This window comes from Carex rostrata, chromosome 4, assembly GCF_964058835.1.
Source record: "Carex rostrata chromosome 4, lpCarRost1.2, whole genome shotgun sequence".
In the NCBI taxonomy this organism is placed as follows: Eukaryota; Viridiplantae; Streptophyta; class Magnoliopsida; order Poales; family Cyperaceae; genus Carex; species Carex rostrata.
In genome coordinates, this window is record NC_135921.1 from 7056084 (window position 1) to 7070196 (window position 14113).

The following is a 14113-nucleotide window of genomic DNA, read 5'->3' on the forward strand; positions in this document are numbered from 1 at the left end:
TATAATTACCTTATAGGGTAATGGGTACGAAATAGTTATTATCCATACTCTTATCCATTTGGTTAAATAATTTTTTTTTTATCCATACCCATATCTAATAAGCTAACGAAATAAAAACCTTACCATACCCGCCTTATCGAATACGATACGGGTCGGATAAATGGCTAAAATGGTACCATTGACACCCCTAGATTCAATGGTTCTGTGTTAAATCTTTTTGTGTACTAAACTTTTATTTTGAGTATGATATAAGAGTCTACCATTTTTGCTGCACAAGAAGAAAAAAAAAATAGCAGTACTGTTAGATGACAATATGACACCATTTAATACATGTCTTTTTGCACCGGTACCTGTACCTAATTCCGAAACAATAATAAAATTACTTCTTTTATTTGCCAAGCTAGTGATTATACGTGTCTATGTTTACAAATTAAATTACGTTTATGTAGCAAAGTTGTATTTGGAAATTTGTGTCAAGTCAAGAAAATGCATAAAAGTCAACAACCCAAATAGATATAAAAGTGCAATCATTCCCCTCAACTTATAAAATAAAGATGAGTGTAATTAATTGCAGATCAAATAAAAAAGATAACATCTTAAAAGCATGCAAGAGCAAATTATGGTGGGCCTCACATGTGTGATCTCTTAACTTGAAGATTGGCTACATTTCTCTGACTTTCTGACTTATATAGCTAGACTCCAATTAAATTAAATTGAACTTGACCAAAACATGAAACTTCAATCTTTCTTCACATCTCTTCTTCAAATATACATTGGAGCAAACACAAAAAACAAGAAACGATGTTTCCCCGACAAATTCTACTTGCTTATATAGTGCTGTATCTACTTCCATCCAATACCAAATCTGAATTCATCAGCTACAATTTATGTGAAAACAATACCGCCTATGCCCAGGGAAGCGCTTTCGAAACCAACCTAAAACTTTTGTTCACTTCGCTAATCCAAAACACGTCAAAAACTGGGTTCTTTAATGACACTCTCGGCAACATCCCAGACCGGGTTTACGGATCATCTCTTTGCCGTGGCGACATCAGTGCTAGTAACTGTACCAATTGTATTACCACAGCTTCTCAGAATCTCATACAACTCTGTCCATACGACCGAGGTGCAATTGTTTGGTATGAGGTGTGCATGCTGCGGTACTCGAACAAATATTTCTTCTCAGATTTGGACATTGATGGATACAGAGTGGGCAATCCACAAAATTGGTCTGACCCGTACCAATTCGAGCAGGCGGTTGTGGAGATAATGAGTTTGATTTCCCGGGACGCTATGCAATCCGATAAGATGTTTTCGACTGGGATGGTGAATTTAACGGTTTCGGACTCAATTTATGGATTGGTGCAGTGCACAAGGGATCTGACTAGAGATCAATGCCTTGAGTGCCTTAATACATCTATGCAGATTTTGGAGGAGTATTACTATGGAAATGTGGTAGGAATTTACCAAGCGCGCAGTTGTATGTTACGGTACGAAACCGACAAATTTTTTAATTCAGATCCATTTTTGATTGTGTCGGCACCGGCACGTGTTAACTTCCCGCCCGTTAAGATCTCACCCCCTCCAGAAGCAACTGCAGCACCCGAAGAACCAAGTAAAGGTATACTTGAAAAGTATTCTTAATTGAGGTCTTCTATTTATTATATTTATTTAATTTAAATAATGTGAGTAAAGAAAACAATCATTCTTTTTGAACAGTTGGTACCGGTTAACATCAAGAAACCGTGTTGTAGAGGCTCATCAATCACATCACATGTTGTTATTTCGGATTAAGAATATATCCAATAAAAAAAAGAGTTGTATAGAATTTCTGGGGTACCCTTTTGATGAGTTTACAGATTTTTGCTCCATAAGAGAAATTAAGAATTGACTATTGTCGAATCAGAAAATTGATTGGGGGGCTAATTTGCAAAAAAATTAAAGTGTAAAGGACAAAATTGTTATTTTTATTTACTGGAGCGCTTAATGAAAAAGTTGGCTGTCTTTTTCTTCATTTGTTCAGTACTTCTTCTAAAGTCTAAAGTCTAAACGGCTAAACCACGCCAATAATTATCTTAGCACAAAGCTTCATCTTTTATTTTTCATTCTTACACAATTTATGATCATTAAACAAAATTTTTACACCCCTCAAACAAAAGAAACTAAAACGAGATCGAAAAATGATGATATCTCAATCAATCCTCTTTTCTTCTTTGCTCCTTATGCTTCTTCAACCGAAAACAAAATCTCAACTTCTAAGCTTATTATGTGATACCTCAAGCAATTACTCAATAAATAGCACCTTCTCAACCAACCTTAATCTTTTATTGTCATCTCTAATCATGAAAACACCACGGACCGGTTTTTTCAATGATACCCAAGGTTTGGTGCCCAACCGAGTTTACGGCCTCGCTCTATGCCGTGGTGACATCAGCTCTGAGGACTGTAGTGATTGCCTCCAAACCGCATCTACTGATATGCCAAACCTCTGTCCATATAACAAAGGAAGTACTGTCTGGTACGACAGCTGCTTGGTACGGTATGAAAACTACGACTTCTTTTCAGATTTCAACGTCTCACAGAGGAAAATTCACTATTTTCTTACTAACGTATCGAACCCGGTGCAATTCAAAGATCGACTGGTCATGATGATTGAATCGATTTCTAAACTTGCGGCATTAAATGCCTCAAATCGATATTTTTCTACGGGTCTAACTAATGTGTCAGGAGACGAGGAAATATATGGGATGGTGCAGTGTACTAGAGATTTGTCCACAGAACAGTGTTTCAATTGTCTCAATGATTCGCTTTCAAACATTTTGAGCTGTTGCTATGGGTTTGAAGGAGTAATGTCTTTGACGGCTAGCTGTGTGCTGAGATATGAGTCGGATAAATTTTTTAGTTCGAATCCGGCTTGGGTTGCACCTCCAAGTTTGGGTCCAGGTTTGGGTCCACCATCTCAGGCACCACAACTCATTAATTTCACAAAAAAAGGTAAAACAGAACATATGAGTTTCTATTAAGAATTGATAGTGTAGTCTCATGGATACTATATATTTATTTGAGAGTTCCAATTGTCCAACTAATACCTGCTAATTTAATTTATTATTCTTCTTTTTTTCCAATTTTTATTTTTCTATTTTGTAGGGAAAGGTAAAAAAACAGTACCAATTGCTCTGGGTATTGGAATTCCTTTGGTTCTTTCATCTGCTCTTGCAATTTTCCTTCTCATTTGTTTACAGAGAAGAAAGAGATCAAGAAATAGAATTAGTAAGCTCCACCTTAGTTCAATTTATTTAAATCATAACCCACTTGTTATGTATTTCAAACTTTGCATCAGTCACAGTATCAGATTATAATAGGTAGAATCCTGACATTTGTTTTAGCAGCACAAATGCATTAAAAAGCAGTTGTTCGTTAATTAATCAACGGTCAGGATCTCTTAGTGTAATGCGGTATCTCAGAGGCTAAGGAGTAAGGACTCTGTACTTGTTGTATGGTTTTGATATTGCTTCACACATGTTGTTTAAATGTAGACACTATCATCCTGAAATTTTCTGACTTAATAACTATATTAAATTCTTGGCTTTGTAGAAGAGAAAAACATCCAGGAATTGAAAGGTAGAAAATCTTCGCTTTTCGAATTTTCTACACTTCAAGAAGCTACAGAACATTTCTCAGATATAAATAAACTAGGGGAAGGTGGTTTTGGTCCTGTCTATAAGGTACCGATACCTCCTTTTGAATATCTTCAAAAATCCGAGGCTAATTTTAATCTCCAATTCTTTTAATAAAAAAATGAAGGGATGTCTGTTTAAAAGTACCATTTAAACATAAGACAATAATGAATTTTCCATTAATATTAATTTACACAAATCTATGGAATATCTTTAACTTTAAGAATTCTCAACCCGGAAGTAAAAATTAGTATTTTATTAATATTCTGTCAATAGGGGAAGCTGCGAGATGGACAAGAAATTGCTGTGAAAAGGCTTTCAAAGGGATCTAATCAAGGACTTAGTGAGTTAATGAATGAAGTTCAATTTCTAGCTGAGTTACAACACAAAAATCTTGTCAGATTGCTTGGTGTTTGCATGGAGAAAAAAGAAATGCTACTTGTTTATGAATACATCTGCAACAAAAGTCTCGATACTCTGATATTTGGTACTTAGTTTTTACTCAGTAAAGAATTATTTTACAGATGATTGCCACATACATACGTTGCATAGTCTTTTGCGCAAACTCTAAATTGTTTTTTTTTAAGATGACGAAAGCAGGAGAAAACTAAATTGGGAAGAAAGGCTTAAAATCATTCAAGGGATATCTAGAGGGTTGTTGTACCTCCATCAAGACTCGGCAATACGAATAGTACACCGTGATTTGAAAGCCAGCAATATCCTATTAGATGAAAATTTGAACCCAAAGATATCTGATTTCGGATTGGCAAGGCTTCTAGGAGGAGACCATACTCAAAGCAAGACATCGAAAGTTGTCGGAACATAGTAGGTTTACTAACACTAATTAGATTTCTTTATTATCTATGTTAATCCAACAGACATTTGCCATACTATTTTACAAAAATGCACCTTACTGGTTTCTAAATAGAACTTGAACAGTATCCTAATTATAAGATCAATTGAAAATTTTACTATGTTTCCTATGAACTAATGATTTCCATTTTATGAATTTTTAGTGGATATATGGCACCAGAGTATGCGGTACATGGAACTATATCTACAAAAGTGGATGTCTTCAGCTTTGGAGTACTGATTTTGGAGATCATAACTGGAAGAAGTAATAGCAGCTTTTCTGGTACCAGTGCAGCAAATCTACTAAATTATGTAAGTAATTAAAATAGACTAATTTATCAGGAAGTCAAAATTAAAATCAACCTGAAAATGTGACAATTGAAATAAACCCGAAAACAAAAAGAATAGTCTGTATTACTACTAACAATCAAATTTATAAAACCTGTTATTGTTTAATGAAATACAAATCTTATACTGTTCTGCTATCATATGCCAACAGCATTGACCAAAAACAGGACTGTATATATTGCACCTCTGTAACAAAAAATACAGATAATTAACTGTTAATCAACATTACTAATTAATGCTGATTATTAATATTATTATTATTTGGTTTATAAAATTTTGAATCAGACGTGGGAACACTGGACAAACGGAACTGCAATAGAGCTGATTGATCCATATTTAGGTGATGAAACTTGGTCGAATGATGAAGCAGTGCGATGCATCAACATTGCTTTACTCTGCGTGCAAAAGACCCCGAATGAGAGGCCGAACATATTTTCCGTTAATCTCATGCTTACGAGAAAACGGATGCAAATCCCTCCTCCATCAAGTCCAGCATTTGTTTTTGGAGATTCTAGTATCGACGACAGAGATTTTGAAATATCAGATAGTTCTACGAGAAGATCATCAGTTAAGTATTCAAATAATGAGGTTACATGTACCGGGCCTTATCCTCGGTAATTTTAAATTAATTAGTGAATTATTACTTTATAAATGAATTAAAATATTTTAATTATCCTGTTACAAAATATTAACCACCTTGGGGTCATTTTTGTTTTGAGGAATTGATAGCCAATTAATTAAAATCATAGGAAATCTTGTATTGAATTAATTCTTGTAACAAGTCCTTGCAGACATTCAAAATATTCCTCGTTATTCAAAAGTTCTGATACAATGTGTTTTGTGCAATAAAAAGAGGAAATGTTTGTAGTAATCAACACTATTATATAGATCATATTGATCTATATGAGTAGAACTAAGGTGTTCTTAAGCTCACCAAAGTGTTTGGTAAGCTTGACTCCAAAATCTATTAGATTGGCTTCAAATAATAAATTCAAATCGTTGAAACCGATTTACTTCATGAGTGATGAATTTACATGTTTTTTTTTAATTAATTTTGTATAAAGTTAAGTGGTCAAAAAAATGTTTAAAAAATGAATGCACTCAAATTAATTTATAAAAAATCTAATTTTGACTGCTTGACTTTAATTATACTAAAATAATTTGATAACTTGAAATCTTTGTATGTAAATTCATCAATTGTGAAGTAGATGGATTTTAACGGCTTAAATTTGTTGTTTAAAACTAATATAATATATTTTGAAGTTAAGCTCACCAAATATCTTGATGAGCTTAAGAACACCCTAGTTTTACTCGATCTATATAATAAGACAATAGTGACAGGTATTTACAATAGATCTTTTAGTGATATTTTCAATCATATTGACATCTATATATGTCCAGTAGATCTTATCTAATTTGGATATGGAAAAATTAACTGATCAATTATGTTTGCGCACACAAAATTTTTGAAAGATGATTGCTCTCATGTACTGGGAACTATTTGGTTTGGACAGAGTACCGCTTACATTTTTTTTTGGACACAATTGCCCTCTGTTATTAATTTCCTTATCCAACTATCCATTGATTTAATTCCATTTCAGTCAGTGATTAGTTATACTTCTATTAGAATAATTAAAGCAATAATGTATTCCACATTTATGTTATAATGGTGTAAATTTGATTTTTCCTCTCTATCTGTGTTCTGAAAGGCAAATTATACAAAGTTCATATGGCAAAAAAAAAAAAAAAAAAAAAAAAAAAAAAAAAAATATATATATATGAATGAATGAATGGCATTGTTATTAGTCGCACCTAGGGGTGTAAACGGATACGGTAATCTGCTCCGTATTCGCTCCGTATCCGGAGATTATCCGAATCCGGATTAAATGGATACAGATAATTGCGGATACGGATACGGATACGGATACGGATATGGATACGGATAAATTTTACATATGGTGAAAAAAATGGTGGATACAGATACGGATAATTTCATGAAGGTGAATATCTGTGTCCGTATCCACAATTATTCAGATCTAAAACTACTCCAAACCAGTTTTAACTTTACTGCTCTAGATAGAAGTTGTAGTATGTTTTTAGTGCTCTTCATTCTCCATTCTTTTCCATTTAAGACTTAATTTAGTCCATAAATGTAGTATGTTTTTAGTCTCTGCTAAATTGATTTTAGTCATTGTTTCAAGACAACAAGTTATTTTTTTGTATCTTAAACTGCACAACTCAATTATTTGACAATTATTCGTTTCATATACATATTCGAATCTGTATCCGTTGATTATCCGCTCTGTATCCGTATCCATTTAAGGTGGATATGGTTTTAAATTTTGATATTCGTTTACTATCCGTGTCCGTATCCGTATCCGCTCATTGAAAAACGAATACATATATGGTATTAGCATTATCCGCTCCGAATCTGCTCCGTTTACACCCCTAGTCGCACCGTAATCATAATAAACAAGCTATTTTTTTAACTAAATGATCAACATTAAACTGTAAGAAACATTTACAATCTACAAAACAAAACAAAAAACATAATCTTGTATTTTTTTTTTTGTTGATCCTCATTTCAATATCAAATGATTTAAAGAAATATAAGGAAATCCAAGAAATGAAAGATCACAACAAGAGTATCAATATTGTCACAAAAATATATTAGATATTAAGCTCATTCTGCTTGTAAAGACGTCAGAGATAAGTCCAGAACAAGATCATCATTTTTTTTTTCTTTTTTTGAGAGCTTGACAGAGGCTGTCAAGGCTATCAAGAGACAGAACAAGATGATCTCAAACAGAAAACTTCAATAAAAGATATACATGTAAAAGAATAAAAATACTTTTAAGGTTACTTATGAGAATTATCTGTAATTAAAATAATATAGCGGGGCTATTATGCAAACCTGCAATTTATTTCCACCAGGAAGGATTCAGTAATCATTACTATCTACAATTCTAGATGCATTGTTTGGCAATACTGATCCAACCGATTTAAATCCAAGATTCTTAATCGTAAACTCGTTCAAATGAACAGAAAATTTCCTCGGATTCCATGGCATTTATGTCGGGTCCCATTCCCACTCACAAAGAGATCAAACTATGCCTCAATCTCAGTAACATTCTATATTACGGGTAAATAATAACCTCATTTTTTTGGCAGAAACAAATATAAAACAAAATTGAGATGGATTTATTATTTAGGTTTAATAAAATTACATATATTATTTTTTGCCGTTTTTTTTTGTACCACTCTGAAAAATCGGAATAAAATAAACAACATCCGAAAATTCCGAATTGAGATTCCGCCACGTTCGCGTAGTGGATCTGCGAACGGATCGCCGACCCGTTCGCGTAACGGATCCGCGGACTGACCCGCCAACGCCATGACCCGCCAGACTGACCCGTCCGCGTGGTGGATCCGCGCACCGACCCGTGCGCACGGTGGATCTGCGCACTCATTAGGTTTGCTATATACAGATCAGATCGCTTCTGTTTCAATTGTTCATCAAAGACAGCCGCCAAGGTGCGTTTTTTCCATTATTTTTTTCAAAAAATTTATTTTCTGTAGTATTATTTAATTATTTAATTTAGTGCATTATTTTATAATATTTTTTGTAATATTAGGTTCATTCAACCAATTATGATTGGAATTGCTTGTTATTTTGGTGGTGAAGTATTACAAGGACCAAATGGCGCTTATTATAGCCACCAAATGCCGAAAATGTTCAATATCGGCTTAGGTTTGGATTTTAGAAGTATAAATAGGGAAGTGTACCAACAACTCGGTATTGACCACCGTAATTATGAACTGGTAATTAACGCAAGGATCAATATTGGTCAAGGCAACCAAACCTGGTTCCAACAGTTTCCGGTACAAGACGATAGCAGTTGGGAGTTATATCTCCAAATGACAATGAATATAGCCACTCCTTTCAAGTTTCTAGAGTTATATGTGGTAGCCAACCCCAGACAAAATTCTAGACAGAACTCCAGACAGAATACCAGACAATTGTTGCACTTGACTCAGGGTTTAGGGCTCGAGCAATCTGTAACGAGTCCTATGTTAATCTTCATGTATATGCATAGAGCACGAATTTTTATTTAAATTAAGCTACCATTTGCAATATACCAAGATCTTGTGCTATAAATTGAACCTATTAACAATAGAGTTATAAATATTGATTTACCTCTTCTTGAATCGTATCAAGAAGGTAATCCTTGGCAGCGGTGGTTGCGAAAGACTCTCTCCTTGCTTCTTCACCTACACCCAAAGTCGAGTGCCTCTCCAATGGATTATGCCACAAGATTAACCAAGAGATTTATCAAATATGCTAGTATTTGTAGATCTCAAGTCTAATCAAACAAATCCACTCTTCAAATCTCTTTTTGAATTGATTTTTATGGAATTCTCAACACATGAGCCTATCTAAATAAGCAAGAGAAATTGGAAAAAAAACGTCCAAAAATTAGATGAGAGAAAAGAGGCAATAGCGGCTAGGGTTTTGGATATCTTTTCTCATCCAATTTGACCCCCTTTATATAGATAAAGTCTAGGACAAATAATCCACATTTAACCATCAAAATGGGCCTCTTTTCTCATCAATTTTGGGCTGACCATTTATGGGCATTTAAACTTATTTTGCTCCATAATAATTCTTTCTCCTAATGCATAATTAGTTGGCCCAATTGTTGCACCAATTAATTGTACATCAAATTAATATAATTCTATAATTATATTAAGTATGTTGAGTTGAAATAAATTTTATTTATCATATAATAAAATTATTTCTTGATTAGAGATTTATTTTAGTTTCATAAGATTGTTTGAAATAATTAATTATAATGACATTTATAATTAATTCATTCAACAAACTAAAATAATGTAACTATGGTTAAGAGCTTGTTTAGCAATACCCTGGAGGATTTATGTCATGTTGGCCATAGAATTAAATTAGTATACTTAATTCTAATAATCACAAGCGGTATCTAGCAACACATTGTGACTCCCAATTAACATAATTAAATACTATACAAATATAGTATTTCATCCTACATAGAAAATATAATTTCTATTGTTTAAATTCTTATGTCTCATGATATCAATATATAATCCAAGATTGGAATGTGTCATTCTTGCATATTATATATTTCTTGATATAGAGTTGATTGTATAAATAAATTTGCATGCAAACAATCCAACTCCATCAAGGGGCCCAGTTGATATCATCGCTCAACAAATAAATTGTGAGGGACATACTGATTTCTTGATGAACATCTTTTCCCCGCATAATTTATGAATGTTAAAATAGAATCTTTATAGTAGCCAGTTACGAACAACGTTATAAACTATTCATAACAAACACTCCTCATGTGAAAAAGGTGAAACATCTCAAACTTTAGAATTAAACACTTATGAAATAATTAATGACACATAACACAATCCATATAATTATTTCATTGGGTCAAGTCCTGTACTATGTTCAAATAACATATACTTATGCAATTAAGTTGGTAACATATACCCATGACTTGTAGAACTTAATCATCGCTTAACTTGCATACTAATCTTATATGAATAATTAATGTTCCTTGCTAATTATCAAGATTATGGACTTTTAGAGTTATTATTGTCATTTAAATAAATGAAGCACAGAGATCCACAATTCAAGTCATCAACTCAAATGATCTATCAATAATAATCTCATGGAACAAATGATATAAAATCATCAATAACATAAACCAAAATGAGCCATCAAAAACTGATTGGCTTCTAGGACATAACTCCAACATCCTAGCCGGACCCCATCTGTAGCGGGTCCTAGTCGGGCCCCATGTGTAGCGGGTCCTAGTAGAGTTCAATCTGACAGGGGTCGACCTCAGATTCTATCTTCGTCCTCTAGCCGAGTCCAATTTGAAAGGGACCGATCTGAAACCCATGAACGACTTTATTATGCTGACAATACGGACGAGGATCCTGAAGAAAGGGAGGCAGAGGCTAATTGGGATGATAATGGGGATGGTGGGGTATCAGATCACAGTGATGAGGATACTGGTATTCCTATGCTTGGTAGACGGAAGTGGCCTATAGTGGGTCGTGGGGAAAGGCATCCGTTTGAGCAATTTCATGACACATCAGGGTTTGAAGAGGCCGATAGCTCTTTTTTTGCGACTTCTGAGGTATGTTTGTTAATTTTTATTTAATTTTAATATAATTATTAAATTGTTGTTTAAATTTTGTTGTTTCTTTTGTAAATCAAAAGGGAGAAATACATGAATTGTCTGAGGGGATGACATATGACAGCAAGGATAAGATGAAAGATACAATTAACCACTGGCACATCAAACAAAATAGGGAGATTAAAAATACACACAACGATACCACCAGGCTGAGGTACAAGTGTGTTAGCACCCGGTGCAGGTGGGCGTTGGTTGCGAGGGCTATAGGCTTTGGTAATACTTGGGCCATCACGAAGAATGTGGCTAAGCACACATGTCACGCATCGGCATCCAGGTTAGATCATGCACAGTTGACGTCCGCTATGGTCGCCAACTGTATAAAATTATCATTGGAAAAAAATGCTGATATTTCTATCCGGGCAGTCGCTGACTTATGCGCTGAAAGGTACGAGGGCATCGTTCCAAAGTACAATAAATTATGACGTGGTAGAGAGTTAGCAATTTCCCGGGCCTTTGGTAGTTGGGAGGGGTCTTACGGGCTGATTGTCCCTTTGTTGGAGGCAATAAAAAGGGCAAATTCGGGAACCCAATATAAAATTGTTTCAAAGCCAACCACTAAGCCAGGGTATCGTTTTTTCATGAGAGCAGCATGGGCATGGGGACCATGTATTGCCGCAGTCGGTCACCTCAGACCCGTCATCAGTATCGATGCTTATTTCTTGTCTGGCAGATACAAGGGTAAGCTGTTAATTGTAACCGGATATGATGCAGAGAACCAGTTAATCCCGTTAGCATTTGGACTGGTAGAGAATGAGGATTTTGAGAATTGGGGATGGTTCATGAAGTGGGTGCGGGAGTTTGTAATTGGGCGAAACAGATACATGTGTGTGGTATCTGACCGACACAAGGGCATTAAAAAGGTGTTTATTCAAGATGATTTGGGTTGGTGTGAGGAGAAAGGGGAGTGTGCTCATCACTACTGCTCTCAACATGTGTTTGAGAATTTTGGAAAGCACACTAAGGATAAGGTAGCTTTCACTTTTTTCAAGGTCATGGTTAAAAAGAAAAAGAATACAAGATTGCAAGAAGGACTTGATGCAATCGGGAGGCGAAATCCTGCTTGGTTGGCTTATTTGGATACATGTGGCAAATATAATGAAAATGACGAGAAAGAACTGCCTAAGCCATGGAAGGTGTATCAAGCTATGGATGATGGATCTCGTTGGGAAATAATGACTAGCAATGGTTCTGAATCGCTCAACCATGTCTTCCAAACTTCTTGCAGGTTTGTATATTGTAATCCTCCTATATTTTATTAACATTTTCTTCAATTAATTGTAATTTTTAATTATCGTAGGTTACCAGTTGCCGCAATCATTGATGAGACATTCTACAAGTGTGTTAGCTGGTTTGAGAAAAGAAGAGAGACGGCTGTGCAATTGCAGGCAGCAGGTCAGTTTTTTTCCACTCGCGTACATAAGAAGCTGGATAAGCACATTGAGAAGACTAAGAAAATGTCAACGCTTCCATTCGGCCATAATGAGTTTATGGTGACCTCACATGGCGAAAAGATTAATTTTGACATGGAGAATGGCAGATGGGTGCACACGTCAAGCGACTGCAGGTACAAGGTAATTCTGAAGAACGACCATGAGGTGGAATGTACGTGCCAGAAGCCTCGGATGGGTGGAATACCATGTGTTCATGTAATGGCGGTGTGTCGTTTAAGGTAAAATTATATTTTTTTTTAATTTGAAATTTCATATTAAGGACAGTATTACTTACTAGTGTATTGACATTACAGGAACTTGAATCCAAATGACTTCGTCAATTATTATTACAACATTCAAACACTCATCGACACATGGAGTGGTGAATTTCATGTGTATGACAATCAATGTGATTGGCCAGTGCACGAAGGAGATCCCTTAGTTCCAGAACATCGATTAGTGAAGTTGGGTAGGAGACGGCACAACCGGATCCAAATGTGGATGGATGTACTGGAAGGACGGCGAATGGGTCACCGAACCAGTAGAGAAACTCTCGAGAGGAATGGGAGAAGAAGAAGGGATGCGAGAGGAAATACGCAATAGGGCTGGATATGTGGTGATTTTAACCAGCAATTTGTATCTTGTGTTTTATAAGAACTCTTCTGTATCTTGTGGTGATTTTAACCAGCAATAGGGCTGGATATATGGTGATTTTAACCAGCAATTTAGCAGACGTGATAAGGTCATAAAATAGAAGCATAAACCAAACAATACGAATAGCATAAAAGTCCAAACAGTACGAATACATAAAAGTCTGAGTAACACATGTAACAATCAACTACTTGGTCGGTGGTGTGTACGGCACCTTTGTGGTCCTCTTCCTCTTACCACGCCCCAACTCCTCTTCTTCCGAGCCGTCTTCCTCTTCTTCCTCAATCTCTGAACCTAGAAAACTGAAAGGCGACGTATACTGCCGCGATGGCTGTGGTGGGGTCTCCTCTGGTATATGTCCAAACAAAGGCTCCTCAGATGAGCAAGGTGGAATGGCAGGACCGAAAATAGAATCTGCGAACGTCTCTGCATAGGATGGAACTGTCTCTGTCTGGTACACTGCTGCATCGTCCTGTGGTGGTGGCTCATCCTGTGTGAAAAACTGAGGAGATGGGTAATCCTGAGTGTACTGGGTCCCAAAATTGAACTCGAAATCCTGCGATGTCTGAGTCTGCTCAAAATCCTGCGATGTCTGAGTCTGCTCAAACCGGGGCTCATATCCCTGAAAATAGATAGTTAATAAAATCCGGGACTCATTTCTCAATATGTAAGTTATTAGAAGAACACGTACCACTCGATCTCCAAATTGCTCAAATGCTGCCTCAGGCGTCGGTGCGGACAAGATCTCTGAAAAATCCGGCTCTGGTGTGCTCATCTGCTCTGCAGAATCTCTGTCATCCATTTCGTGCAAATCCTCGTATTTTGGAAGATCCGCTAGCCTCAATATCTTGTCTAGTTGGTCTTTGTACCCGGCGACGACTACCAGAGGTGCAGATGTGCACAACAA

The 14113-nt window shown here is 35.7% G+C and overlaps 3 protein-coding genes across 4 annotated transcripts; all 3 read left to right on the forward strand.

Annotated features, from left to right (window-relative positions):
- The first annotated feature begins 736 nt into the window (after positions 1-736).
- Positions 737-5679, forward strand: LOC144552933 (cysteine-rich receptor-like protein kinase 8). 2 transcript variants are annotated; one of them, XM_078300977.1, is made up of 7 exons: positions 737-1621; positions 3148-3270; positions 3595-3725; positions 3954-4164; positions 4265-4502; positions 4694-4841; positions 5163-5679. In XM_078300977.1, exons 1-7 carry the CDS (start codon positions 802-804, stop codon positions 5493-5495), a joined length of 2004 nt encoding a protein of 667 aa, XP_078157103.1. In that variant the 5' UTR covers positions 737-801; the 3' UTR covers positions 5496-5679. The 2 variants fall into 2 exon arrangements, with proteins under 2 accessions (XP_078157103.1, XP_078157104.1); XM_078300978.1 differs by lacking the exon at positions 737-1621 and adding an exon at positions 2136-2994 and having other exon boundaries at positions 5163-5677.
- Positions 5680-8600: 2921 nt separating this feature from the next.
- LOC144553209 (uncharacterized) lies at positions 8601-12032 on the forward strand. The gene is made up of 3 exons (XM_078301308.1): positions 8601-8824; positions 10684-11065; positions 11149-12032. Exons 1-3 carry the CDS (start codon positions 8601-8603, stop codon positions 11545-11547), a joined length of 1005 nt encoding a protein of 334 aa, XP_078157434.1. The 3' UTR covers positions 11548-12032.
- On the forward strand, positions 11704-13158 carry LOC144553210 (uncharacterized). The gene is made up of 3 exons (XM_078301309.1): positions 11704-12350; positions 12423-12794; positions 12870-13158. The coding sequence occupies exons 1-3, from the start codon at positions 11704-11706 to the stop codon at positions 13156-13158; spliced, it is 1308 nt and encodes a 435-aa protein (XP_078157435.1).
- The last annotated feature ends 955 nt before the right edge of the window (positions 13159-14113 follow it).

Bases quoted from the DNA above. Each gene is read 5' to 3' on its own strand.
- LOC144552933 (XM_078300977.1), top strand. From the start codon at position 802: ATGTTTCCCCGACAAATTCTACTTGCTTATATAGTGCTGTATCTACTT. The intron at 3,726-3,953 runs GTACCGATACCT...TTCTGTCAATAG, and splicing joins GTTTTGGTCCTGTCTATAAG to GGGAAGCTGCGAGATGGACA. The intron at 4,503-4,693 runs GTAGGTTTACTA...ATGAATTTTTAG, and splicing joins TCGAAAGTTGTCGGAACATA to TGGATATATGGCACCAGAGT.
- LOC144553209 (XM_078301308.1), top strand. From the start codon at position 8,601: ATGCCGAAAATGTTCAATATCGGCTTAGGTTTGGATTTTAGAAGTATA. The intron at 8,825-10,683 runs GTTTCTAGAGTT...CCAACATCCTAG, and splicing joins AATATAGCCACTCCTTTCAA to CCGGACCCCATCTGTAGCGG. The intron at 11,066-11,148 runs GTATGTTTGTTA...GTAAATCAAAAG, and splicing joins CTTTTTTTGCGACTTCTGAG to GGAGAAATACATGAATTGTC.
- LOC144553210 (XM_078301309.1), top strand. From the start codon at position 11,704: ATGAGAGCAGCATGGGCATGGGGACCATGTATTGCCGCAGTCGGTCAC. The intron at 12,351-12,422 runs GTTTGTATATTG...TAATTATCGTAG, and splicing joins GTCTTCCAAACTTCTTGCAG to GTTACCAGTTGCCGCAATCA. The intron at 12,795-12,869 runs GTAAAATTATAT...TTGACATTACAG, and splicing joins ATGGCGGTGTGTCGTTTAAG to GAACTTGAATCCAAATGACT.